Source organism: Thunnus thynnus, chromosome 23, assembly GCF_963924715.1.
Source record: "Thunnus thynnus chromosome 23, fThuThy2.1, whole genome shotgun sequence".
Taxonomy (NCBI): domain Eukaryota; kingdom Metazoa; phylum Chordata; class Actinopteri; order Scombriformes; family Scombridae; genus Thunnus; species Thunnus thynnus.
The window spans coordinates 6545628-6573124 of record NC_089539.1 but is presented as its reverse complement, the minus strand read 5'-3'; the positions used below and the strand labels follow the sequence as shown (position 1 = coordinate 6573124).

Here is a 27497-nt window from a genome sequence, read left to right as displayed (position 1 = left end):
AAAAGTAGTGAATCATAGTGAAGACAAAAAAAAGGTGATGATATGTCAGTGTGTTCATAGCTTGTTTCCATTGCCCACGAGAAGCCAAAAATCTGTTATTGCTGGTTAAAAGTTGAGCTGAAATTCAAACTGTCCTTACTTTTTCTGTAAGGAAATGTGAACGATAATGATGGTGCAAATATTGTGTGTTTTTGGACACAACCCTCAGCCTATGGGTGGGTGTTTCCCATTGCTGTCAAATCCTGTGCTTTTTCAGTACATCTGCATAGTGCAGGTTACTGTTTAAGAAGTCCCTTTAGAACATTCATCATTTGGGAGCACCAATCATGCTGTTCAATTTGTATCCCACTCAGAAAGTAGAAGCTAGTTAGCTAGCTAACATAAACACTGATTCTCACTACAAGTTACTTTTCTATCATGTTATTTCAACACCTGCTGAGTCATTGGCAGCTCCCACACACTCAGTGTTGTGTTTGTCCCATGGTATACAAAGGAGGGGAGTCTAGCTAGCGTTGGCTGTCACTCTATTATGGGTCCAGTCCAACATGGAGAAATATAGGAATCGCAGTAATGTCGATACTGCTCAGCTAAATCACAGATAGGACTAAGCGATGGCTAACAACATTAGTCATGACATCATGTGAAGGCTAGCCTCTGTTCCACTAGCGTCTAGTTTATGTGCAAGTTCTCATTCAGATATTTTTTCATCGATTTTTATGAAAAAAGGAAGCGTGTTCCTGGGGTTTACTTTCCAGACAGCACTTGCTTTTTGAAGTTGAAACCTTCAAAAATAAACAACCATTAATTTTTTAGCATAGCTCTCATCAAAACTTACCAGCACAGTGGCATGGGAAGCCTACTTACATCATTGTAACTTGGCTTTGTTGACTACTAATGTCTTTTTAAAAAAACTTTTTGTTGTCATCTCTGCTATCTTGGGGTATTGGGGTGCAAGGCTCAGGCTTGTTATGTTATGTTGTGGCATTTTGGTTAAATTAATCAGCTTTTGCTTTAGCAACATTGTGGTGTTTGTTCATTAAGTTTGAATTAGAAAATTGCTTGTGCTACACTGTGATGCGCTCTGACACAGATATTGAGTGAACCCTTTTTCTGTTGATACTGTGTAATTAACAAGTTTGTGATTATTAAAGTATTAAAGTACATGTTGTTAAGCATTATTTTAATATGAGGGGTTCTCTTGTCACATAGTAGTATTGGCATTTTTACCCTGTAAAGGCACACATTTCCAACCATGTTTAAAGTCTGGCCTCCCTGTGAAAACTGAATGCTCCCCCGTTCAATTTGTTCTGGCTACAGGGCTGCTCCTCTCTCTCTTGCTGTTATTACAGACATGTCTGCACTAACTGCAACCCCTTGACTGGCCAAACCAGAGATATTGAATAAACAGTGATATTAAATAGGTTGTGGACTAAGGCTGGATTTTTAGTTATTTACCACACTTCAAATGTCAATGGGATTTTGAATTTAGTTTTCTTACACCTGTAACAGAACGGAAGTTCCAGTATCACTTCGGCTCTCTGTGGCTATGTTCAAAATCGCATACTACAGAAACGTACTTCCTACTACATAATCAGTATGTACTGCATACCGCTTACTAAATGAACAATTAAGTATGCCATCATCAGCAGACTGTTTATACTGAGGTAAACTCAAGCAAGACAGTCCTGACAGTCAAAAATTTGATGAAATTAGTTCATAAGTCCAAACACAGAGAAGCAGAAAAGAAAAAGAAATGAGACAGACTGAGAAAGAGAATGAAAAATGGAGAAAAAGAGAAAGGAAAAGGGAGGAAAATTGAGATGGACTTGTCAGCTGTGTCGCCCTGGCAACTGCAGCCAGGAAACAGCAGGAGTGTTTTATTTTTCTGTTTTTCTTTTCTTTTTTTTCCCTAGCATTTGCAGGGATGATCCAGGATGTGACATCAGGGCCTTGCTGTCTAATGTCTGTGTGTGCAAACAATCTGCCTGGCAGCTTACAAGCAGCGCTCGTTATCTGAAATACAGAGCCAGGCAGCTGGAGCCTTGACATTTCAAGGAGGCGGGTTTCTGGCACGAGGGTAATTCATCTACTCGCCGTGCAGGTTACGAGGGGGAGAAAACACGTGCTGGACGCCTGGCTCGCTGTCTGTTCTCTTTAAGCCTCTGATGGATGCAAATATTTAATATGAGGAGGGATTTGTGGAGGAAACTGTACCTGAACACAAATATTTGGCATATGGATTATAACAAACAACATATAGCAGAGAAAACACAAGTAAAAATGAATATTTAAATAATTTAAAAGCCAGACATATTCAAATTTAGTAGTTTAATAATGTAAGTCTAAAGTAATAATGGTTTTAAATGGAGTGCAGGATTGATTACAATATACTCAAGGTTGCCTTTCCTCTTAAATCTTTAAAGATCTGGTATTATGGCCTTTTTTGACTCATTTTTATGAGTAGTCTATTTTAAACATCTGTGACATTTTATTCACCAAAGATTGTTTGGATTTCTCTAAATCCATCTCTCCTTACAGCCCAGATTCCCTTCGGTCCTCCAGCAGGCTATCTTGGAAGCTGTTCACATAAAATCAACATTAATAATGACCACCTACTACATTTGGCTGGAGGTGTGGCCCCCACCTTCACCCCCCGCCAGTCAGAGTACTACCTAATCAATAAAACAAATTCCCTTACGCTGCGTCTTTACCTGGAATAATGGCTGCAGCTGGAGGACAGTATATATTGTATATATGAACTGGAGTCTGATCCTGAATGAAGGGGAAGAACCTGCTGTTACCCAGGTGAGATTTCACAAGGATGTTTCAGAAGATCGTGTCTAAGTTTCCCACAAAGTAAAAGTCATTTTTTCAAACGTGGCTGGAGGTCGCTAGCTTAGCTTTAGACAGATATATTATTTTAGCTGAGTAACAGAAAGAAACCATGTTTTAAAACTTCATCCAAAGATTGAAGATGTAAAAGTAGAGAATCCTGCAGTGTACTGCATCTCGTTAAGCAGACGGTTGGCTGCAAAATGCGCCAAACACACACACAGAACTACTCGCCAATAATGCAGGGAAAATCTCCCAAAAAAAAAAAGAAAGAAATCTCCTCTGGAAGGCTGTAAAGACTTTTAAGTTGCTGAACAACCAACAACACTTCCAGTGTCCTGCTTCCAGTGTCCTGAACTGTGACTACAGAAGTTACGTACTCATTCTGCGTAGGGCTGGGCGGTGATGGGCTCATGCTAAAGCTTCCTCCATATTTGATTTGACTTTCTGGTATGACATAGTATTGCGTTCCGCCTCAACACCGCTAGCTCTTGAGCAGCAAATTTAAAAATTTCAAATAACTTAAAGAGACCGAGGAGATAGAAGAGAGAGTCATTTTACAACACAGGAGGGCCCCCAACATCACCCTAATCCAGATCTTTTTTTTTGTTTTTCCACAATACCAGCCCTTAATGTGAAACATTTGTGCAAGTCCAGCAGCTGCCTTAAAAACTTTAAAGTCTCCCTCCACTCAAAAATGTTTTTCTTCTCATTCCTTCAGTTGGATGTTGGAACAACACTGTGCAGAATGATGTGTATGCAAAATTTATTTTCACATTCATCTGCTGAAAGTGGAACGTTTCTCTGTGCTCATCGAAAATAAGATTTTAAGGGGCGGGCCTACAAACATGATTTGTGACATCACAACTAGTTTGGAGCCAATCATAGTCCAGTTTTCAACTTCCACAAGTGTGATGAAGAAACTTGAAGCCTCCAGTGCACAAACACTGAAAATGGACTTTACAGTGAAGTAGGAGACATCTTGTGTCCAACAGGAAAACCTTAAAAAATTAAATATATTGCATATTCATAGATTCTGGATTTTTAACGAGGGAGAAGGAGTAGATTTAATTTTAAGTAATTGAACTTTTTTGTGGAAAAAACATATTCGCCACAAATTATTTTTCATAGCAGTATACTTCTATATGTCTTAAAACATGTCTGGAGGGGATCTTTAAATGTGATAAATTATAAATAAAAGTAAAGTAAAATAAAATTGCCTATAAAAGTGATTCAAGTAGCAGCACAATGCTGATTGGGCCAGTCACACAGAGCACAGGGATGGGGCATGATGTGATGGACGAATTAAATGAGGTTTTTCCAAATTGCTCATTTATTTTAACATCAAAGAGAATAAATCCCAGGAGATCCTGCAGTCTTCAGAGGTTCAGGTTTCTCTGGCATAACAATGTGTTTCCAAACTGCTTGTGGTGGGTTGCAGGATTTGAAGTAGAAATGAGAGTTCATCAAGTCAAAACAGCATACATTGTGTCATTCTGAAACAGCTAAACTTCTGTTAAATCCTGTATGACTTTGGTAATAGGTTGTGCACAACATACAGGCATCATACTGTATTTACCAGACAGTCTGTAATACTTTATAAAGGTAAGGATATAAAAAAAGAAGCAAGTCTAGCTGTTTCTTGACTTTATTGCTTTAAATTTTTTGATTTTTGTGAAGATTTTCTGTCAGTAACTTTAGCAGCTCACACAAGCTGCATCCACAACAGTGAGATGCTCTTCTTTGCTGAAATGTGATCATTTATTGTTGCCTTGTTTATCAGAAAACATACATCCTGCAAGTCAAAGCTGCCAAGATTTGTATTTAGGAGCACATCTGTGTCCCATCCCCATTAATTCAGATGCTGCAGATTTGCAGTCTGCCAAATTTATTTGCCCACTGGTGGGAAATTGGCACACACGAGGAATATAAATAGCATGCTTTAGGGTGTTTTCTGAGAGTGTTTCTGGATGATTTTCTTTTTTAGGATGATGACATCTGATGATCTGATCCCTAAAGGATAATTTAATGTTCTTCTTGCCTACCTATTCTTGCTACTGTTCCCTCTATCATGTGTTTAATTAAAGCAAGAATAAAGAATTTCACTGTTCTAAAAATGGTCCCTCTTTCTTTTACGCCACATGCTCACTGTTTTACCACACACCTCAGATCAACTACACCGATTTCACAGAGGGCTGAGCTGCCAAAATGCAGGATATGAGGAAATGTCAGATATTATCCTCCTGACAGCCTTACGTAACTCCTGAGCGCGTGTCAGGGGTAATCCTCTTAGTGGGAGAAAAGTCGCCTTAATAGGAAACAAAACACAGTTTGCCTCCTCTGTCCCCTGCTTTTAATAATCAAAATGGAGTTTGTACGAAGGCCACCACACCAGAGTAATCCATGCTGGAGGACAAGCCTCTGCTCTCTAATCTATGATTATTTATATATTCAAAATGACCAGATAGTGATAAACTGTTGGATCAACAGATGTGTTTGGGTATTAAAATGCATCTGAAGGAACATTCAACACAATGCCAATCATGGTGGTATTGTTTTGTTGGAAAAATCTCAAGGTGTGTGACTTTGAGAGGGTGATATAAATTCATTCATACATTGAAATATTAAACATAGATTCTGGTAAAAACGTCATTGATTGTCCCTGCTTTCCAGCAGACAAGCTCATAAAAACTGTCTTGATCTTGAAGGCAGTGTTTTGCCTCATCATAAATTACAGAGAGATAAGCCCTGATTGTAAAAGTCTTCTTATCTGTGTTGACAGGGATAACAAGCTGCCTAGCCTTGAGGCCAGCTGCACGAGGCACAGCGTGTGTAAAATCTCAGTTTACACAAACAAAGGTTGAAGGATGTGCAACATCATCAGCAAATTTACCCCCTTCATCTCCTGTGTCGTAGGCTACTACAAGAAACAATATATTATGTACAAACAGAGTAAATACGTTTTCAATCCACTCAAGAATCTTTAAAAAAAACAACTTCATATTTATGTTATTCTTGATATGACTTGGTCAAAGTAATGATAGTGTTATGAAGAGTTAAACACATAAACTGTGTGAAAGTCTGCTGCTGCTGCTGAAACGTAGCTAAGCTCTCTGGTCCCCCTCTGATGGTGTGAAAGAGAATTACAGGTTTGGCTCATGAGCAAATTGAGGTCATGTCCTCTGAATTTTTTTTGTGTGTGTGTGTGTGTGTATGTGTAAATTTAAAGGTTTTATCAACCTGGGGTAAGTAAGCATTCTACAAATACAGTCTTAGACTGCATATGTTCAGATTTGACTGACTCTGGGTCAATAAAATTGTACATAAACACAAGCTTCAGCATCCCCCCCTCAGAAATTTATACCTGACAGTATGGCTTTGAAACAGCCTTTGAGCCCTCATTTTGGGAAATAACATTTACAGAAGGTATAAATGAGCAGTTAACAGAATAAATAAAATATGAAAAATGCTAATATTAAAAAAAAAGACTGCACCCCCAGTTTTTGATCTAGGGGATGCATTAGGGGGACTCACTATTATTCTATTATATTCTACTGTATGTAATCCTGGCTATGGCCCTGCTTTTACCAATGTTAATAAAAACATGTGCTGTGTATTGTGTATATATAACATCATTCTTTACTTTCAGGGGAAAAAAATGTACTAACACTGACTTAAAACACTCTCCGCTACCTGAGTATTTAAGGTAGTTTCTTTTTCTTTGTGCTCTCTTTTTTCTTAGTGGACGAAAATAATACAAATCAATACAATATAAATATATTAGATGTACAGAAAATATATGAAAAATAAATAACAGAATAAAAATATACAGTACTGTGCAAAAGTTTTAGGCATTTTAGATGTTTGGATTCTTACGTATAATGCAATACCATCAGGGAGGCATCTGATCTGATGTCCCAAATTTATTCTGCAGCGTGACGATGAGCCCAAACATACAACCAGAGTCAAAAAGAAATGAAGCTTAGCGAAAGTTCAGTCAGGAAGACTATCTTTTGCAACCCATGCGTAATTTTTGCACTCATACCTCCCTGTCATTCTCATTTCTCACGCATGCTGTTAATGTACGGGGGCATAGTTTGAGTTTCAGCTGTCACCAGCTGATCACTTCTACCTATAGCATGGCGACACATTTTCATTGTTAGCCTATCATCTGGTTGGTCTCCACCCGGTCTCCGCAGGATCGCTGGTACCATCACTTCATCAGCTATCGGTCTCATCTCAAGTCATCTTCCACCACCATCACCAGTACCTGGACTCCATGGGGGGATCTATCTCAGGGATGATGTCCTTGTGGAGTCCAAGCGCCAAAGACTCTATGACTATCACATCTATCTGTATCATAAACTTTATCTTTTCTCATTCAGTGATCTCTCATGATTGAACTGTCTTCAGTGACAAGAAAAACAAGGAAAAACAGATGGTTTGGCCCCCACAGAGCTCTGATCTCAACATCATGTAGTCAGTCTAGGATTACATGAAGAGACAGAAGCAGCTGAGATGCCTAAATCCAAAGAAACTGTGAGCAAGTGTACAGAGGAGAACTGCTGCTGTTTTAAAGGCCAAGTGTGCTCACACCAAATATTGATTTGATTTAGGTTTCTTCTGTTTATTTAACTTTGTATGAAATTAACTGATATACAAAAACTATGTATAGCATTATTTTAGAAAGCATCCTCACTTCACTTTCGTCGTCTTAAACTTATGCACAGTACTGTGCATTAAAATGGAAAGCTGTACGGATGTTATATAATTTTTCCTCAATTAAAAATATAATTTTCATATATTTTTACATATCTATAGAATACTGGAGTGGTCTTCATTGGATTTTAGTGGATGATATGGTTATCATTGTCATTATTTTATCATTGTGTTAAATGGTTGACTAATCTTTTTTTTTTCAAAATTCCTGGTAGTTTACAAGAAAAATCTGGTATGTAAAAATAGAAATATCTTTAAACCCCAGCAAATATTCATTTATTATTACCTTTTGCCTGCTCAGCTTACTTACTGTGCATTAAACTTTGTTACAATAGCAATGAACTGGAATGAATGAATGAACTAATCAAACAGTCTCCATTTCCATTTAATTACTACCAAATTACATCATTCTTTCCTGGAAACTTCTTGGAAATTATTCAGAAATTACTGACTTGTTAAATCAAGTTTACAATTACATTTATTTACAATTCCTAATATTCTTTTGGCTTTGTTGAGTGTTTTTTTTTCTGACCAGAGTGACAAGGATGACCATAATGGCTAGGCTAGACTACTCAATAAGAAGGTTGTAAGAAGGTTGATTTTATTGGTAGGGTTGCTGAACTCCACTTGTCTCCATAAACTTGATGACAATGTTCAAGAAAGACAAAGTCAAATCTCTTTACAATAAATAATGTTTATTACTGCAGTTATCAATCTAAATTCAAATGGAAAGCATTTCCAATTTAAGCAAACTGTGGACACTACCACAGTGTACCTTTTTAATGCACTACACTATAGCAGAGCAGATAGCCTGACATTCATTTAAATATCTTTATTTACAAGCAAAATGTGAACTCCTAAAATAAGGAGAAATGTAAACAGGGTGTGTCATTCAGTAAGCTCGGGAGAGTTTTTTCCTCTCATCTAAAATCTGTAAAAGTTTAGTCTTGCTTGAAGCTACATTCAGTATCTGAAGACATACGCTGCTGAGAGTCCAGTGTGGTAGAAACTATCTGGAGAAAATAAAAGGTAGCAAAACCTGCAGCCAAATGTTCAAGAGGACCTCTGTTATGTGTGCAGACACCAGGGCTCCATGGTCACCGTGTGACCCTGCTGGATGCAGTTCATCAACTGTCCACTAGGAGGTGCTGGTCTGACATGGCAGGCGGAAGGTATGAGGGTCCAGTATCATGCAGGAAACCCAGCGCTCCTCTGCCCCCTCTACTGGGCACTGAAAAGCAAACACCAGCTGACAACCTGGAAATCAAGAGAGAAAATGTGGTAAGGCCTGTACACACTGGAAAAAATACAGCTTCATATGTTAAATTTTTTATTTCATTTATTTTTGTGTTGTTATACTTTATTTATAGTTTTGTCATTCATTCCTGTCATTTATGATAACATTTTATTTAACTCTCATAGACACAACTTAAAGTGAATTTTCCTTCATTCTTTTTCTTTGATGCAACATGATTTTGGCCATTTTTAATCTTAAAATAATTTTAGCAGGAATTCAGTAACTTTAATGTCCTCTTACATTAACAAGTCCTTGATTTAATGTTTCCAATTGCAGCTATTAGTTGACTATGGCTGGAAAGAGTACAAATAAATGCAAAGCTAAACTTTTGTTGACCTCAAATGCTCTGCCTCAGATCTTAAAATATATACTCATTAGGCTAGTTGACTGTTAGCTTAGTTATTGTGGCTCTCACATGGCACAAATGCAATTTACAATAGTAATGGTATTACTACTTGAAATTCTTAATAATTTCTTTAAAGAACTGTTCCCTGATCTCAGACAGAGGAACACAAAAGCAGGCTTCTCATTCCTAGCTGGAGATTGTCAATACTGTTGGCTAAAATGACAACTGTCAGCTACCTAGCTAATTAAGCTAACATTAGCTCTATTTATTGGTTGAAATCACCGTCAGCTGACTCTTTTTAAAATGAGAATCTTGTAAAAGAGGTCTTAGATATGCACTTGATGGCTACATACATGATATCATGTTAAAGGTTAAAGCTGCAAAAATGTAAGATCAGAGTTTTATTTCCTTATAACATAAACCAGTTTTGCTGCTTAGCTTACATGTCCATATTTTTACACTAAATGTTTTCATCTGTAACATTACAAAGGAAAAGTCACATTGTCACATTAGACCGAAAGCCCATAGTCTGACAGCCCCCAAAAATACACACTGTGGAGGTGGAGTTCAGTGACTGCTGGCCTTACTACTCTCCAGACTGTTGACATATTGCTCAATTTAACAAATAACATATAAATCATAATGTAAGTCATAACGTATGACTTTGTATGACTGCTAAAGAAAGACGATTCATTTTGGCTGACATTTAACTTTAACAGTTCTTCAGTACACTAAATTAAATAATTTTTATAACGTGATTTCATTAAATCAGTTCTACTTTGTGAAACATGACACTACATTTCTCAGAAGAACTGAGTGAATTGTGAAAACTCTGATAAGGTAATTTTAAATGACTGATGATGAGGCAAATAAAGTCTTCAATGGTTTCCTGTTGTCGGAGGAAAATCTCTGTTAACATATTTTTAAATTTAAAGGAGCTGAGCTTCCCGGTAAACATCTACTCCTTCTAAAAAGATAATTTATGATTTCTTACGTCTCATAAATGGACACAAACTCATATGACGAACATTTAACATAATCAGTATTAATATTAGCTCCATGTAAAGTGAATAAATGTGATGATTCCACATTTGTTTCTACATTTTTAACGACAGAGGACCTTCGTCTGTTTTGTCATTTAGTAAACATTATCAGTGTCTGATAACCAATAATGTTGCACTGCCATTATTTATGGTTAGGTGTTCCGTAAGGCTACCTCTGTCGTTTTTTGTCCTTAATATCTTAGTGTATTTTGAGGTGGTTGTTAAAAAATAATTTTATGGTGTGACAACGCTGTGGTTAAGGTCTGGTTTGGGTTCGACCAAAAACCACCTGGTTAGGGTTCAAGTGATCACTTGCACATCAAGAAACACTGGCATGTCAGCTTTCAGAGCAATGGGCCTTCCGACTATGGGCTTTCGGCCAAATGGGAAGCACCATTGTAAACAAGGCTTTTTTTTAACATTAACTCTAACCCCACACAATAAAACCTGGGTTAGTTAATGTTAAACTGCATACAAGTCATGAACAGAGCTGATAACTTCTTCGACAAACGCTTTCTGAATCTCTAACTGTACCAGTCGGTGCGTTCAGGGCCATTCCTTGTGATGGGCCCCATCTTTCTTCTTCTTCTCGTTTTTCTCCTTCTGCAGTCTCTCCAGCTCGGCCTCATACATCATCTCCTGGATCAGGTATTTCTCTCTGCGCATTCGGTCCCGTAGGTCCTTGGGAAGGTCGGGGATCAGGTACGCGATCAGAGTCTTGATGGCAAAGACCATGTGCTGCAAAAACAGAGTATATTATCACAAACGTCAGAGCCATTCCTCCACAGTAAAAACAAACAAAAATTTATTTATTATTTAGCCGCTAGATGCTTCATTAGGTTCACCAGCAAATCGATAATGTTGCACAATCCACTTTTATTTAACCTCCTCTATTGAAGTAAAAACTGTGGCACAAGAATCTATGGTATAGATACGTCTTTTGAAAAAATTGTATTAAGTTATTGTCCTGTCATCAAGCTAAGCTAACTAGTGCTTGCAGAGCTTTATTTTCCTTCTTCAGTAACATTCTATTGAATGAAATGGTGTGCAATGGTGAACATAAGCTTGGGAGGAAGTAAACAGAACATTAAAGAGAAAAAAGAGAGAAGCTGAAGGAGCTATTGTGACTGACTAGCACTAGCTGGCTAGCGAGTTAGAGGATAGCTCACCAGTACAGCAGTTAGCCCTGGGAGTAGTCACTTCTGGCCTCCCCTATTTCTCATGGGCGAGCAATGTCACTTTGTTGCTTTTAATCATGTTTTAATAGGTGCCTTTTTGAAACACCTTTGCCTTTTTGATTTGTTTAGTTGCTCCTTGACTATGGGCTTGCGGGCTAAGTTAAATGAGATTAATTTGAAGCAGCTGTGTATGTCCTCATTAGTGACAGTGTGTGCACATGGTACTGGACTGAGGCTGCTGATTAAAAGTTTGAAAACTTCAAAAACAATCACGTAGTTGGTTGCAGTCAGAGCAATAAAAACAGACAAAACAAGAAATGGAAAATGGTGACAAACACAATGTCAAAAACCTTTAAGTGACTGGAGAAAAGGTAATACAGGCTTTCCTTGTTGTAACACTATGAGTCTGGATTTCAGCAATGAAATGAACTCTGCTGCATCTTATTTTTTACTAGTCCCTGAAACTGGTTTGGTTCTATCAAAAAAGTATTTTTCTGGCTAGTGGAGCAAAGTATCTACACTGACAGCATAATTCTGAAGCTAAGTTTGCCAACCTGGAGACTTAATTTAAGGTTGATTCATTTTTGAATTAACGCTATTATTCAGGATATCAGTCAAGTTAATTCAGGACTACGAACCTAAGACCTTTCCAAATTATTTTCTGAGAGAGCCACTTTGAGTTAATCTGCGTAAAGGGAAGAAATGATGGGGCTGTAAAGTCATTTTGGTTTAAACATCACCAGATCTCTTCAGCAATCAGCAACATCTTTATATGTTTTGAGCAAATTACATCAAAATGATGAAGACATAGATAGTCACTGATGGATGAAGACAGAAAAGGGCATCGACAAAACAATATGAAGGATTCCAATTCCAAACCTATCCTGCAGTTTGGCCTCATCTGTCAAAAACGCTGTGAAAACACTAACCTCAAAAACAATGATGAATGCCAGCCGGGCTGCCAGGACGTGCCAGAACTGCAGAGTGTATGAGTACGGCTCAGCAGAGTCTGGAGGCTCCCTGTAGTCACGATATCTGATGGGTCAAACAACGGAAGCCAAAGGTCGTCACAAACAAAAATGATATCTAAGCGATATCAGTGATTCAAAAACCAAAGGAGAAGTCAACAAATCTGAGTGGAATTCGCTGCAGTTACGCTCAGAATGCTGACAGCATCTGTACAGATGCAAGCAAAACATCAAAATAACTTGTGTGCAAGCTTGTGATTTCATTCTGTTATTTCAGTTCAGCTTTACGTTGTCTGAGAAAACCTGAAAGTGTATGTTTATTTATTCTTGTTGTACTTGGCTTCTTTTCTTTTATACTCCTGTTTATGTAATTTATATATGTGCAGCTCAGTAAGATTGTGCAAAATGCACAGAGCCTGCATGTTGGTTTATGGGGATAAAGTGATGGATGGACACACCAAATGGGTTATGCAATCCACCCTAGGTCTGCATAAATGCTTGTAGCCAAAGCCTGTTAAAAATTAGAAGGTTTGTTTTCATCAAACACTTTTTTTAGTGCAAAAGATACAAGGGGGAAACCTAAATCATGGCTCAGCTACAGAAGTACAGTTTTAAAATGCTTGAAATTATGCTCAATGAGCACTGAAAGCCGTTGGTGCTGGGGCATATACACAAACACACTACCTGCAATACTTCACATCTTCTCCAAACAGCTCAGAGCCATTTGTCTTCGGCTGTGATGTCTTCTCAAAGTCAGACACGCGAAAAACTGAGAGACTGGCATTGACATAACCCATCATACACCTGAGGAAAACACAAGATATCATTTAACACTTACTGCATCAAAAAATATCAAAATAACAAAAGGAAAACCACACTCCAAATAGTTGGTGAATATGAAATAAAGAAAGAAACCAACAGGTGCACAATTATCTTCACTCACCCCTCCCCTGCTCGACCCTGACCAGCACAAGGCCCATACTTGTAGGCGTAAACAAGGCGAGGGATGAAGTCTGAGGTAACAGCGATGACAAAGGCGTTGGTGATGACGGACAAGATGCCGATCCCCTCCAGAATGCCATACCAGATCCCTGCCACAAACACACACAATTAGACACAGATAGAGTTATACCCCCCAAAAAAGAAGAACAGAAAAACATTATTTTTAGATTGGGAAAAAACAAAAAGATAAATGTGCCAGTCTTCATTACCTATGTCTTTGGCTTGTGAGGGCAGAGGTCGGCGCCACTGTGTGACAAACTTGTAGGCGTCTAAACGGATCTCAATGATGTTGTTGAGCAGCGCTAAGAGAGGGGCCAGAGGGAAGGCTGCCACAAAGATGGTGGTGAAGCCAAACTGTAAAACTGAAAACACAATACATGCACAAAGAGCCTTTAGGTCCTGCATGTCGTCATCACAGCTAACATGAGGGAAATAACTGGCTCTTAAGCTGCTAAATGCTCCACTTCATTTACCAGCTGGTTGCTAACTTTGTCTATCTGATGTATGGTGCTGGGCAGGTAGTGCACAAGGGGTTTATCAGAGCTTTTTCGCTGAATACAGCTGCCTGCTGTGGCCTTAAATAACACTGTAGAGAGCAGGAATACTGCAGGCCAGATAACCAAAACAATGAGCTGAAAAACACTAAAACGCTCTGCAGAGCTGAGGGAAAGAGATTACCTTGCTAGGCAGCTGGATTTTCGAGATCACAAGATCACAAGATCACACAAGAATCCATCTTGTCAGGCTTCAAGTTATGTGCTTGTGGTTGAGCCACCAGTGATTCAGACCAATCAGTATCCTAGAGCTACTGGCAGCTATGGGTGTGGTTTGCGAGAAGCGATTGACAATGATAGACAGATGGTTCACCCAATCACCTGCCAAGTATTTTTCAGAAGTGCCTGCCCTTTTCCAAACAGTTTCTAGGGATGATGTCTTAGATGGTTCTGTGTAACAAACCACCGGGCATGTCAAGATAGGAAAGGGAGTGGGGTGATATTCTCTGTGGGTTCATCACTATAAGCAACCCCTTTAACATTACCCAGTCATTTCTTCCCCTTGTTGATATGAACTTATTTATAAATGCAGCTTCAAAGTTTTTTAAGTTAACCCACAAATGCAAATGAATGACTATTTTAACAATTTGGTATTTGTCCTTTTCATTTTTCAGTTTTGAATCTATTTGATGATAGACAGTGGTGACAAACATGAAAGATGTGAGCATGTGGAAAAGCTCCTAGCCAAATCCAGTCCAAGGCAAATCAGTGTCACAGTTACATAATATGCACTGCAGCTGCTGGATCACCAAATGAAACTGTCCTGTAGAAGATTAAACTGGAGTGCATTTGGGATAACCTTAAAACTATAAATCTGATATTAAAGGTTGTAGTACTCACATAGGTAAAGTTTTATTATCTCTGGAGCCATCTGTACTAAATATGTAAAGAAAATATATGCATGGCACTGGAAGTGCAGCTTACTCATTTCCAAGTATTCATCAAAGAGTCCGTAGGCATTCATTGGCTGTAGGTTGTAATCCCTCTCCCACTGTGGGAAGCTAGCTTCAGCTTTCTGTCCGTGCTCTCTCCTCAGCCGCCGCCGTGTCCACCAGTTCTGGATCAGTCTAACAACCACAAGAAAACAAACAACAGAAGATGGCAGGAACGACTGATTCAGTACAGAAACATATGTATACAATTTGATCTGTTATTAATCTGTAATCAGTACAGTTACACAGGAATATGCATGTTGTCATTGAATTAGTTAAATTGCTGATCATATTTAATTATCAATAATCTGTAGGTTGGCCAGAAACATAATGTCTGACATCTGATAAGCACCACTGAAAAACACACTTTAATTTCATTCTCAATGTGGAAAAAAACGTCTGGAACTCACGGGTAGCCAAGCTCCATGAAGTTGTTCCAGGTCTGTTTTAGCACCATGATGATCCCCATCTGCATGCAGAGGTCAATGAGACAGCCACTGGGGTGGCACTGCAGCAAGGATAGAGAGAGAGGGTCAAAGTCTAGCCCTCGCTAACAATGGCACTTATAAAATGTAAGCAAAAATTGGTGGAACTCTGCATTGCCTCATCATTCTCAAGACTCATCAATCTAAACACCCAATCTCTCAGTCTGTTAGAAATTCAAGCAAACCTAATGCAGAAGACAGACTCCACATGGTTATTATACATAAAGGCATTATACTACATTATATAAAATTTTACATTACACAAATATACATTTTGAAACGTCAAAATCCCTACTGTTACTATTTATCAATACATATATCTATTCTTACATTTTGGTTACCTTTTCTGTAGAAGGCCCTTCTCACCCACACAGGTGTCAATCAAGCTCAATTTGTACATGCCCACACAGTCCAGTAAAGAGGTCTAATCAGGCAACATAAGTGAGAACACCTGTGTGGGTGGGATATAGGTGTGTAGGGGCTTTATACTAACAGGAATTGCATCATCAGATGTAAATCACAGTACAACTTTAGAATGCCACTACCAATTAAACTTCATTTTATTCCAAAATTTTAATGACTCTGTTCTGTACATGATTTTATTATGAAGAATGGCAGAAGCTTTCCAAAGTTGCAGTGTGATTGACATCCAACAGTATACATAATGTATCATTTCCTCTTAGTACAAAACTATGTTGATTTCATGTATACTAACTGCACAAACAGTATACTATAATGATCAATGTTGCATTGCATTGTGGGAGTGTGCATCAACAGCAAATTGAAAAGTGTTTAAAGTATGCTTTTTTAAGTATATGTCATTCTACTACTTGTCCAGTATGGACACACTACACTCTAAAGGTGCTACCATTAGTGTTTACTACCTAACTGGGAAATATACTCTGTATCTAGAGCTCAAAATTAAATGTGCTGGTAATCTGTTGGTTGTCATTTCCATCTTTTCATATTCCATTGGTAGATTGGTAGTATCTTATATCTAATCAGGATTTAAAATGTAATTATTTTACAGACCTGAATAAAGCTACTCACTACTTACATGGGCACTTTTGCAAGCAAGTAAATTTACATAAAAGACATAGCACAGGCCTATAACACCAACATGAGTGTTTTGTTGTAAGCAAGAAACCTTTCAGATGCATCTATTGAGCTTATAGAAGCTTTTGCAAATGTTCATTAAAGGCCAGTAAGCTCTCCAAGCACAATCATGATTTTGCATGGCCACAAAGGCTGATTGAGTTCTGTATATCAAATCACAGAGAATTTGTCATTTCAATTTCTGCAGCCATGGGAACATGTGGGAGTGCATTAGCTCAGCATCTAAAAGCACCATCTCAGGCCTTTTTTCCCCTTAGACCACTTCAGTGTATTATTTCCCCACATGTTCCCATAAGTACTGCTGGCTACGCTTACTGCTGATGGGGGTTAAATGCCTGGTGGTTGGGCATAAAGTAATAGCCTAATGTCCAATTTAGAAATACTTGGATCCATAATGCTTTGCTGTTATTCTCCCATGGGAAAGCAAAGTAATTACTCACTTCTTCCAGTTTCCAGCGGTTGATGAGGCGTAGATATGCACCAGGCCGGCCTGTAAATCTGTCAACCAAAGAAATAACTATTTTTAAAAAAATAATGTAAGGTGGCAGCTTAATATCAATCAATATGGCAGGCAGTATCTTAGGACCTTTTTTTTTTTTAATCTAAGATAGCTTACTGTTTATTGTTTATTTATTTTTTCTTAAATATCTTAATTGTCTTCTCTTTGTTTTTGCTTTGAATGTTTCTGCTTTCATCATCTGTCTTTTTTCTGTTTATTGTTCATCTTTTGCTGAGCATTTTTTTATTACATTTGTATAAAATAGGTTCATTGTTATTATGTATCGATTGTGGCTGTTAGAGAACTGAAATTTACAAAGTTACAGTGGCACATGCTGCATTATGTTTGTGAATTCTGCACAACATTCTCACCTCCCCAAAAAAAAGGCGATGTAGAAAGTTGAACTGTTGAGGTTGACAAACTGAAAAAGGAACATCTTGAAGGTGAAGCTGTTCTCCCACTCCAACTCTGTCCTTGGCTGCTCTGTGGCCACAGGAAGAGAAGCAAGGAATAGTAAGATAAACTAAACATGCAGACTGGGCATTTTAGTAAGGTGACCAATGGGACAAATGAGATTAATTTGTATGACAATCACAACAGTCATAGACCTAGACCAGAGTGAATATTAATTATCTTAATGGCTCTGAATTTGACCGTTCACTAAACCCCTCGCCAGAACAGTGATTGTCAAAACATAGCTTAGCAACAGGAACCAGGCATGGTAGACCTGTCAAGCTGTGGATTTTTCGACATGGTGAAGCGGTGCACATGGGGCTGTAGTAAGATAGGTCTACTCTGTCTATAAAGAGTTTTTTATTTACGACTAGCACATCCAGTGTGGGTCAGTCCTGGGTAAGTTTTAAAAAAAATACATCCTTCATGGATTACAAATTCAACAAACACAAAGAGTAATACTTGACCTTATTTGCAGTTTGAGATGTTCTGTCAACAGTTTAATAGACATTTCTGTTATAATGGTGGACTATGGAGACAATGCTTTCCAAGCCACAGGGGATTTTTTTCACTGTAATACTGCCAGTGGCCACTAGGAAGAAATGGCAGTAAGGCCATATAGAGACCAAATCAGGTGGTGCAGCGAAAACGCCAGTCCCCCCATTCATTTGAATGGGAGTAGTGTGTTTCGTCTGCGGCCGTTTTGGCCGCTGCGGCGCTGCACCGGACTGCAGCCGGAAAGTTGAGCCAGAGTCAACTTTTGGAGAAACGCAACCTGACGTCACTGTGGCTGAAGGCTTCAGATCAGACTGATCAGAGTTGTAAACTCTGCCATGAGGGAGCACAAAGACGTTACTAGGATGAGGGGAAGACATTTCTCTTTATATGACAACGTTAAAAGTAAAGTTAGAGTAAAGAGAGAGAGCTGAGAGCATCAGTGAGAGAGAGAGAGAGAGAAAGAGAGAGAGAGAGAGCAGCTGTGGTTGAGCGAGCTAGAGAGAGAATGAAGAGAGGGAGCCCTGGTAGCGAGAAAGCTGGTGAATCAGATCAATAAAACGTTATTTTCTGATTGTTTCACAGCGGTTACATTCTAGAGCACAAATAAACACGCCCACAACCCCCCACCACACCTCGACCCTGCGGCTGAACACTGCACCACCTGATTTGGTCTGAATACGGCCTAAGACTGAGTGGAGGCACTGTATCGAGCTCTCTTTATACATCCATGGCCAACAACAATGTACTTAACAATTGTAATTGTAATTTAAGCCTGCCTGAAGAAACTTTTCACCCTCAAGAATAGCAGATCTGCTGATAAAACCAACTTACCTAAATTGGTGAGCAAGAGAGCAACTTTTTCATAGAGCTAGGGGAAAAAAAACAAGGTTTTAAGTCATTGCTGAGTGAAGAAATTAACAACGACCGAGTTAAAAGAATATACTGCATATATTTATTTTATTCAGAAGATATTTAGTAGATTTGTACGGTACTTATGCATATTAGTATGTCTGTATGTATTTATTATTCTTTACTTGGCAATGTAGCAAATGAAAGCATCCTGTATCTTGGTCATGTTGTGTTATGATTATTATCCTTCTATTTATTAGTTGACCAACCTCTCTGCACCACTGCTGTTGATAGACAGCAGAAACTCACCACGTTGAGGAGCATGATCACGCAGAAGTTGATACAGACTGCCGTGCCCGTAGTTGCCACCTGAGAGTTGTTCCTGATGAGAGCCCAGCCAAAGGCGGCAAAGGTGCTGACGGTGATCACACGGTAAATGACAATGCCAAACACAGCGGCGATCACCACCAATATCTGTGACACGTGACAAAAATACCACTACTACTAACAACGACAAATATCAATTATACATTGGCCTTACACTGTAAACATGTGTTTATCAAGTAATTTACAAAATTCATAAAATAGGGAATTGTACAATGAATACAACAGGTAGTCACCAAATGCATAAAAAAAGATAACCAGGTGGTGAATCCGCACAAACAAATTGAACATTGGCATAAAATTAAACTACATAATAGATTACAAATAATAGCAAAGAATATTTAAATCTACCCTACCAACAGGAAAAGTGACTTTCCATTAAAATGATGAATCAGGATGAATAAAATGGTGAGAGTGCCACACCTACATTTATTTACCCCAGTAACTCACCATGAAGAATATCCCAGATGCTGAGACGATGAGGCGACTGTATTTGTCAGTGAAGGCCTGGTATGGCTCAGGCTTTCCTGATATGGGATTCATCCTCTCTTTCTTTGAATATTTGGCCTCAAACTGGGGGCGTATTTCATCCTGCAAAACAATGGACATCATGACACACATGAGCAAATTCTAGCAGAAAATGTGATAAAAGACACTTGTCAAAAATGCTCAGTCCAAAGCCCAAAGTGCTAAATCTTTAAATTATAGTTCTGCATGACTAAAATACAGTAAGTGCTATGCAGTAAGCACGCACTGACAGCATTTCATTTCCATAAACAATTTGAGAGTTTCAAGCTCCAGACTTATTAAACCAAACCAATTCTACACTTAGCCAGAGTGAAACCTAATATTTTCCTTCTCCTTCCTACCATCTATTTGTGTCGAGCAGCTCTTCTTCATAGGACTGTTCTACTACTAGTGTACTATAACACTACTGTACAAAGTGGCGGTATTGCACTATTAAGCTGTTTACACTTGACTTGCAGTACACTGAATATTTAAGATTATTATTTTTTTGAATGTAGGAACATTGCAACAATAAACTTAACAACTTCCAGTGTGACATGGTGTGCCTAAAAACTGTAATCATCCCGAAACACAATAGGCTTTTTTCACAGCAGTAATTTGAATTTATATCAGTTTTATATTGGTCTCATATAGAAAAGTATAGATGAAAAGAACATTATTACAGTGCCAGTGAGCAATACAGTATAATACAATATCAGGGCCCAGAAACTGGTGCACCTAAACAAAATACAGCCATTATTACTGCATTACAATTGCAGCACTTCTTCTTCAACAAAATGTGCAATATAAAAAGGTTTTAGTTCTTCCTTGATTGTGAATTAGCCACAACTGCTGCAGGTACCAACCAGGCATACAGTTGCTTATGCAGTTTATTATCTCAGTTTTGTGTCACAGGGGCTCTGAGTCATTTTCGCATCCACAAACAGCAGCCTTTCAAAGAACACATTTATCAGTTAGAGAATGATTGACAGAGAAGGGTTGGAGGTTGATACATAATAAAGGCAAGAAATTTATAAACCCACCAAGATTTCTCACACAACCAACCTTTATATTATCATATGACAACTGTGTAGACAGTTGACTTTGACTTTGTATGAGCTGTCATTGGTAAAGTGTTAAAACTGTACATTTTCAGTGAGTCATAAATTGAATTGAGAGAGACTTTCTTGGTGTAGACTCTCAGTACAACAATCCCAAAGGAAACTCCACACAAACACATGCAAACCTGAAACTGCAGCATTTCTTTACTGTTGTTCATGAACCAAGTTGTCAAGACATTACACTTTAAAAGAAAGTCTTGTCATAACATTCATTATATTTTGAGGTGAGTAGATTAGCTACATATATAGATGGACTCCATAACTATGTCACCTCTTCTTCCTCCCAGTCAATGAGGTCCCAGTCGTAGGCGAGGACGGCTCTGCGCCTTTTCCAGAACTCCAGGAAGACTGTAGCTGAAATATGAGAAAAATGGCATTAGGAGCATGTGACCATTTGTGTCTTCTCTTTAACAGTACTGATCACAACAGTGATTTGGCTCCTCATAAGGTTATATCCTTCTAAATATCTGGTAAGACTCTCAGGGTAAAACACTCTGAGGTTTAAGGAGAGCTACATTTTCTATTTTTCCTTGTAGAAGTTTATTTTCAGAGATATTTGAACGCAGGGAAATAAGCAGCATTGTCCAGGTTGTGGTATGATGCCTTTAGGGTAAGTGCAAGGTCTCAAACCCTGGACTGACAGTTTTTCTCTCAAAAAGCAGGTATTAGTGGAGTTTAGTTCACTACGGTGCATATTAAGTGCTGATGTTTTTTCATAGGATTCCAAATAAGTGATTCCCTTTTCTACAATCCAAGCGTGCCCATATTTTCTTTAAAGTTGTATTAATTAATTTCGAACATTTCATCAACATATTATCAGCTTATAAATTTGTTATGGCTAATATGTTATCAGTTGCTTATGTATACATCCAGCAGACAGAGTAAAATTAGCATTCATTTACAGTCGTCTCAGTCCAATGTTCACTCTCTATAGATTTACATTTTTTCAAGTCTACCTTAGAAAGGTAGCAATATTTTTTTTCTGACTACTTTTCATTATTTAAAAACAAAAGTAAACACGTCACTGTCTGGGCGAAAATGCTATTTTTGTGCCAGTGTATCCGGTACATCATAAATTACAAATACAGCCGCAAGCAGTGGTTCAAGCAACACAGACCGTTAGTAGTTGAAAGCTTCAACAGCTTAATTAAAAAATATCCACCAAGTTTGGTGACATTTGGTCATTGATTTATGGCCAAATTTGCATCAGGCCCATGAGTGTGTTTGGAACTGGTGGTGCCCCCTATTGAGCAAATTCAAAATAGTTTTACACACGTGGTTCAACACTGTTATGAAACATATCCTGTGAGTTTTCTTAAGATTGGACAAACAATTTTTGATTCATAGTCTGATTCTTGTTATGCAATGCATTTCTTGCATTTGTAGCGCCCCCTAGTGGTTGATTTGAATGAGACTTTCAGGGTATTTTCCAGGTACCTATGTGGAATTATCCTGCAAATTTGTGATGACTGGTCCAACGGTTGTTGACTTTAGTCTTATGTGCTAGTGCTTGTGTCTTTATATGCTGAACCATGCCCTTTTGAAGTTCATTAGTCAGTATCTTGAAAACTAAATAAGACATCAACAAGTTTTATGCAACTTAAGAAAGCTTGTAGGCCAAAACATACTGTAAAGTTCGTGGTTGTAGCATCACCACCTGGTGCTATAATAAGGCCATTGGGGTCGTATTTCTTGGGCAGCACTTGCACACAACTTCCAATCAAACTGCAACATTGGTAAAAATTGAAAGTAATTCCTTTCCGCAGAAAGTCTCTTTCATTGCACAACATGCAAATCTTTGTAAGAAAAACCAGTCTATCAATCATTTTACATACATATTTTTACATAAAACATTTAAAGTATAGGTTTACATTTTTTCAAGTCTACCTTAATAATACTGACATGCCCATATGTACCCTGCAAGGGTTGTTAGTGACTGTAACCGTTTCACCTGTTCATACTGGCCGCAAAGAAATGCCTTTTTAAAATAATTTCAGTGTTAGTGATGGGGGAAAAATTAATAGTCCTCCATCTGTGCAAAAACACATCTTAAGTTCAGCTGAAGCTTCTGGCTTCTGCAGTCAGTGTTAGAAAAATAAAGTGGGTTCTTCCAAAAATAATCTTTTTTAATGCAAAATTATGACTTTGTGTGTTTACTTGCTGAACTACAGCAGAAGAGTAAGACTACAACTACAGCCCACTATACCTTATTTGATCTAAAAGGTGAAGTCATGATCAAATCCCTCAGGATCTGCTTTCATTGTATGTGATTGGTTCTTTCTTCTAAAAGTTCATCCCTCATGGCCAAATGATAATTACTGAAACCAGTTAGTTTGCTGCCAAGATAATCAGACTGTGTTGATATTGTCTCTGGGGCAAAGTGACACAGAGCTGGTTTATGTTCTGGTGTTTACAATGCAGAGACAGTGCTCCACCACAGAGGGCAGGCATATCCGACCAAAGTCCTAAAGATGGCTTACTTATTGCACATATTTACCTGCCTCTCCACTGACAACTGGAGCAGTATTTCTACAGAGGCTCCACTATGACCACTTAGGTTTTTGTCCTCATTATTTCAATGCTTGTAGTTTATTTTCTCTTTTTTGTCCACTGTTGAGTGCAGTGTTTTGAATGTGACTCAGCTGTCTGAAAAGGGCACCACTTCCCATGTGGAGGCAGCAGGGGAGCGCACTTCTGAGGAACCTTAATGAAGGGATTTGAGTGCATTCTCTGCAGCAGTTGAACCCAAAAATATATTCATTTGGACAGCAGTGGCAACAGCAACTTGCAACACCAAGAAGCAGTGACTGTAAGGTCAGTATATAAGTGCACTTTCTATTAGATTTTCTTTAAACTGGATAAAAACTGGAATAATGTGAGGTATTTGCAGACGTTAAACTGGGCTCTGCAGGTCTGTGCAGCTGTCAAAACAGCTTTAGCCCTCCTCATTGCTCTTCAGAGAGTTTACCATTTGTAACAGAAATCCTCGTCCACTTTACAAAGGTTTAATATCAGCTTGGCATGTTTTTAAGTCAGATTATTAGTTTGTATGTTAATGTGTAATGTCTTATGTGTTTATAAGTATGTATACACTTGCACTCAGATGTTTTATGCAATCATATATTGTATTCCTGATATGTTGCTATTCGAAGCTAAATCAAATCTAGATACCTTCAAAGACACATTTCAACACACTACATGACATTTGGGAAAAAGTTTAACAGTGCACTGTTTAAAGTTCAACATGCTTTTTATTTAAAGGTGTGTAACTGATTAAAGGATTGTTTAAGTCAGCCTTTAGAGAAGATCAGATGGAGAAAGATCATTAAAATAAGAATGTGACCTTTTTACTTCAAAATACACATTTAATATCAGACTGACATGATAAAATAATCTTTAAGCCAATGTCTTACAAAAATTTGAGAGCGGCAATACTTTGAAAATTTTTATGATTTTCTGCTCCATCAAATGCATGATTTCTGTAACTTGTATTTAAAGTGAAGTGGATTCCCCAGCCCTGTGTTCACACAATAAATTTAATATTTCAAATAAAGCCTATTAATAACCTTTGCATGCCTACTGGAACCATTATAATACAGTAGTTTAAAACAACTTAAGTAGAGCTCTATCAAGACTAGAATTCTTAAATAATAGATTATACAATTACATGAAAGAGATTTTACTATGAACTCTTGAATCAGGAGAGGAAGATAAAAGAAAAATGATCAAATCTATCAGGGTTGATTTTATATACTCAGTATATACATGATATGAAAGATTCATTTTCATTTCATATCACTGTGAAAAGACTGTTTCTCCCTCCTTTCACATGGCCTTGTTTCTCGACAGTAGTACTTTTTTTTTGTTACATCATTCACTTTAAGTTCAGTGTTTCAGTTTATAGTTCAGTTAATTCAACAGACAGTTTGTGTTCAAAGAAATTGATGTGTTAAATGGGGTCAACCCTGCTGTAGTGATGTATGATTTTTTGTTGTTCTGCGTGTAATGTCGGTTCTGCAGTAAACTGCATTCTTTAAATTGTGTGTGTGTGAATGTGTGCCAAGCGATAAACTACAATGTGAGGGGTAAATGAGGTCTTAAATTAATTGTTTTTCGTTAGTTTGTAATTTCTGATTGCTTTGTATCTGTCTAGCTCATCTACCTGAGCAGGTAAAACAGCGGGTGACAGTTAGGTGAGGCTGAGAAGGTTCAACCTGTTGATTTCTCTTCAAGTTTAAATTGTATTGTTGAACTTCCCGCGGTTTGTTTTCTGCCACCTTTTTTGTATCTGTCTACAGTTCAATACCCCCTTCAAAGTTTCCCTGAGCCAAACATTTTCTGCCCTTCATGTGGACTTTTATATAACAGCATCGCATTCACAAATACAACGTCAGCAACTACTCTTCCAAAGGTCTTCAGATTCTTTTGATGTGCAGTAGAAAACTTTAACCTTTGCCAGGGCATTAGTAAATACAAGCAAATGCTTCTGTCTGCTGCACAGGGACTCAGCTGTAGCAGTGACGGATCTGACTGATGGGATTCCTTCAGAACCAGAACCTGACTCTGGGCTTCTCTCAGCCACACGTCTCCCACTGGGAGTCAACACCACAACTATCATCAGCTGGTCAGTAACAACATTGCTCAGTGGCTGTCATCTCTATTGTGACTGGAGTTAAAAAGGAAATGCACAAAGGCTCTTAACCATATAAGCAAACAAGGGACCAGTTAAAAATCAAATGTTTTTCTTTATAGTTTTTCATACCTTTTTTTTTAGTTTGCCTTGACAGAAGTTCAGTCAAACTACATCTGCAAGTCATCATAAAACATTTATAAGTGTGAAACAGATCAAGTTTCCACTGTGATGAGGACATTGTCTGAATATGCCTGAATGAATTATTAACACACACAAATGCAACAGGGCCTGCACTGCTTTCATTGGTGTATATACTCAAGTATAAGAACTACGGCACTCACTGTCCAAGAATTACACAATTAAGGGCAAAAAATCACTTTTGATTGACATATTAAGCATTTGACTACATTACATTTCAACATTTATACAGGTTTAAAGGTGTCTGATGGCACTAAAATGTCCTGGCTTTTGGATTCAATGTAAAAAAGCACAGCATGCACATAAACACTTCACTGTGGGATAATTATATTTTTCAAGTGTAATGATATGATTGGATTAACCTGCATCCACACAACAATAATGTTTTTCTGTAATCTCTGCCATAGATATTTATTTTTATTATGTTTATAGATTTTATGTATTTATTATTTATGCATCACCAGTACTCCACTGTATGTCCATGATGGCACCAGAGGTGGTTGAGAAAAGGAAGTTTATATAACATCTGCAATTTGGGGAATACTTTTACCCAAAGCACTTTACACTCCAATGATTGCATATATATTTAGTTTAAATGTCCTGGCATTATTAGTTCCATACTGTTACACTAAGCTACAAAACCACATTCAATGTTCTTTTCACAGAAAAACAGACAGATAAATAACTTGTACCATTCCTCTCTCCTTTACCCACAACAGTTAGCAACACCATCATCGTGCTGGGCGTGTTGACCTTTGCCCTCCAGCTGTGTTTAGTTCTGTTCTTCATGCTGAGATGTTGGAGGTTGGACAGCAAAGTACAAAAAGCTCTCAAACACCCAGACACTGTGCAAAAAGCCTTTGGTGAGCATTCAGTCTGCTGCTAGAGTTTTTGTTTTGAGGTTTAGAATTTAACTAATCAACAAAGTTTCAATATTGATAATTAAATTAAAAAAAAAGCTAATAATGAAACTTAACAAGTGGCGTGAGTTGTTTTTGAGAAAATAAGCATTTTTGCAGCCTGACTTATTTTGTTTATTGTTTGAATCTAATCTAGGATATCAAAAGTAGCAACACAATATAGTACATAAGTTTTCATTCTTAAAACTCTCCTGCTTAAGTTAACTGTAGTGTAATTACAATTCTAGAAATTCCAGCATGCAAATACAAATCACATATACAATACAAGCCTCCAGGTCTAATTTAATAGCAAATAGTGTATCCATATCCGTAATATGACATCTATGAATTAAAGTAATAGCAGCAGTGTGAACAGGGAATATCCAACTGTTTCACAGTAAAAGCTTTCTCTCCTGCCACAGTTTAAAAGTTGCCTTGACAATCAGTTTAACTCAACATATTAGTAAACTGCTTTGTAAAGAAATGGAAAAAAATAAATGTCTGTGGTCTATTTTTTTCTTCAACACAATTACTTTAAGTTCATTTTTCATTTCTTTTGCATTTCTCCAGTCCCCTCATCCTTCCAACTAGATGTTCACAGACTGGCTAGCTATCAGCTTTGTGATGAGTCTGCTACTTCATCTCCTGCAGAGTTGGTAGCAGTTGAAGAACATGAACCCACCACAAGCTCTCTGTTTGCGCCTTCAATACCCTGGGACCTTGTTCAGCGCTGACAGGCTCCTGATCCTACTGCCATTTACACAATATAAATGAAAATGTGAATATTGAAGTTTCACTTTATGACAAATATACTGTATGAAATACTCTATATCACTTTGAGACAATATGCAATCTATGTGAAGTAATAATATCAGTCAGTCAGTTTTTAAATGTAGCAATAATACTTTTACTTTTAGAAACCTCATGTTTGTTTTTTCATTTTTTCAAAAATAAAAAAACTGAAGTTAAAGCTGCACTGATGAA

At 37.8% G+C, this 27497-nt stretch overlaps 1 protein-coding gene and 1 long non-coding RNA gene across 4 annotated transcripts in view; one reads left to right on the top strand and one right to left on the bottom strand.

The window, feature by feature from the left end:
• Positions 1–8225: 8225 nt before the first annotated feature.
• The window catches only part of LOC137175805 (anoctamin-4-like), a 49086-nt gene continuing 29814 nt past the window's right edge, over positions 8226–27497 (bottom strand). For both annotated transcript variants that reach the window (XM_067581698.1, XM_067581699.1), the window contains exons 16-29: positions 21055–21137; positions 19606–19746; positions 19081–19245; positions 18754–18790; positions 17343–17454; positions 16913–16970; positions 15282–15379; positions 14864–15006; positions 13595–13747; positions 13327–13474; positions 13068–13187; positions 12345–12450; positions 10772–10975; positions 8226–8808 (exon numbers count right to left, since the gene is read on the bottom strand). In XM_067581698.1, coding sequence (XP_067437799.1) covers positions 10784–10975; positions 12345–12450; positions 13068–13187; positions 13327–13474; positions 13595–13747; positions 14864–15006; positions 15282–15379; positions 16913–16970; positions 17343–17454; positions 18754–18790; positions 19081–19245; positions 19606–19746; positions 21055–21137 — 1556 coding nt within the window. In that variant the 3' untranslated portion in view covers positions 8226–8808; positions 10772–10783. The remainder of the gene's footprint in view (positions 8809–10771; positions 10976–12344; positions 12451–13067; positions 13188–13326; positions 13475–13594; positions 13748–14863; positions 15007–15281; positions 15380–16912; positions 16971–17342; positions 17455–18753; positions 18791–19080; positions 19246–19605; positions 19747–21054; positions 21138–27497) is intronic.
• On the top strand, positions 19114–27290 carry LOC137175806 (uncharacterized). Of its 2 annotated transcripts, XR_010925720.1 has the most exons (5): positions 19114–19203; positions 23407–23597; positions 25285–25407; positions 26334–26477; positions 27084–27290. It is a non-coding gene; the product is annotated as an uncharacterized lncRNA (long non-coding RNA). The 2 variants fall into 2 exon arrangements; XR_010925719.1 differs by lacking the exon at positions 19114–19203 and having other exon boundaries at positions 22920–23597.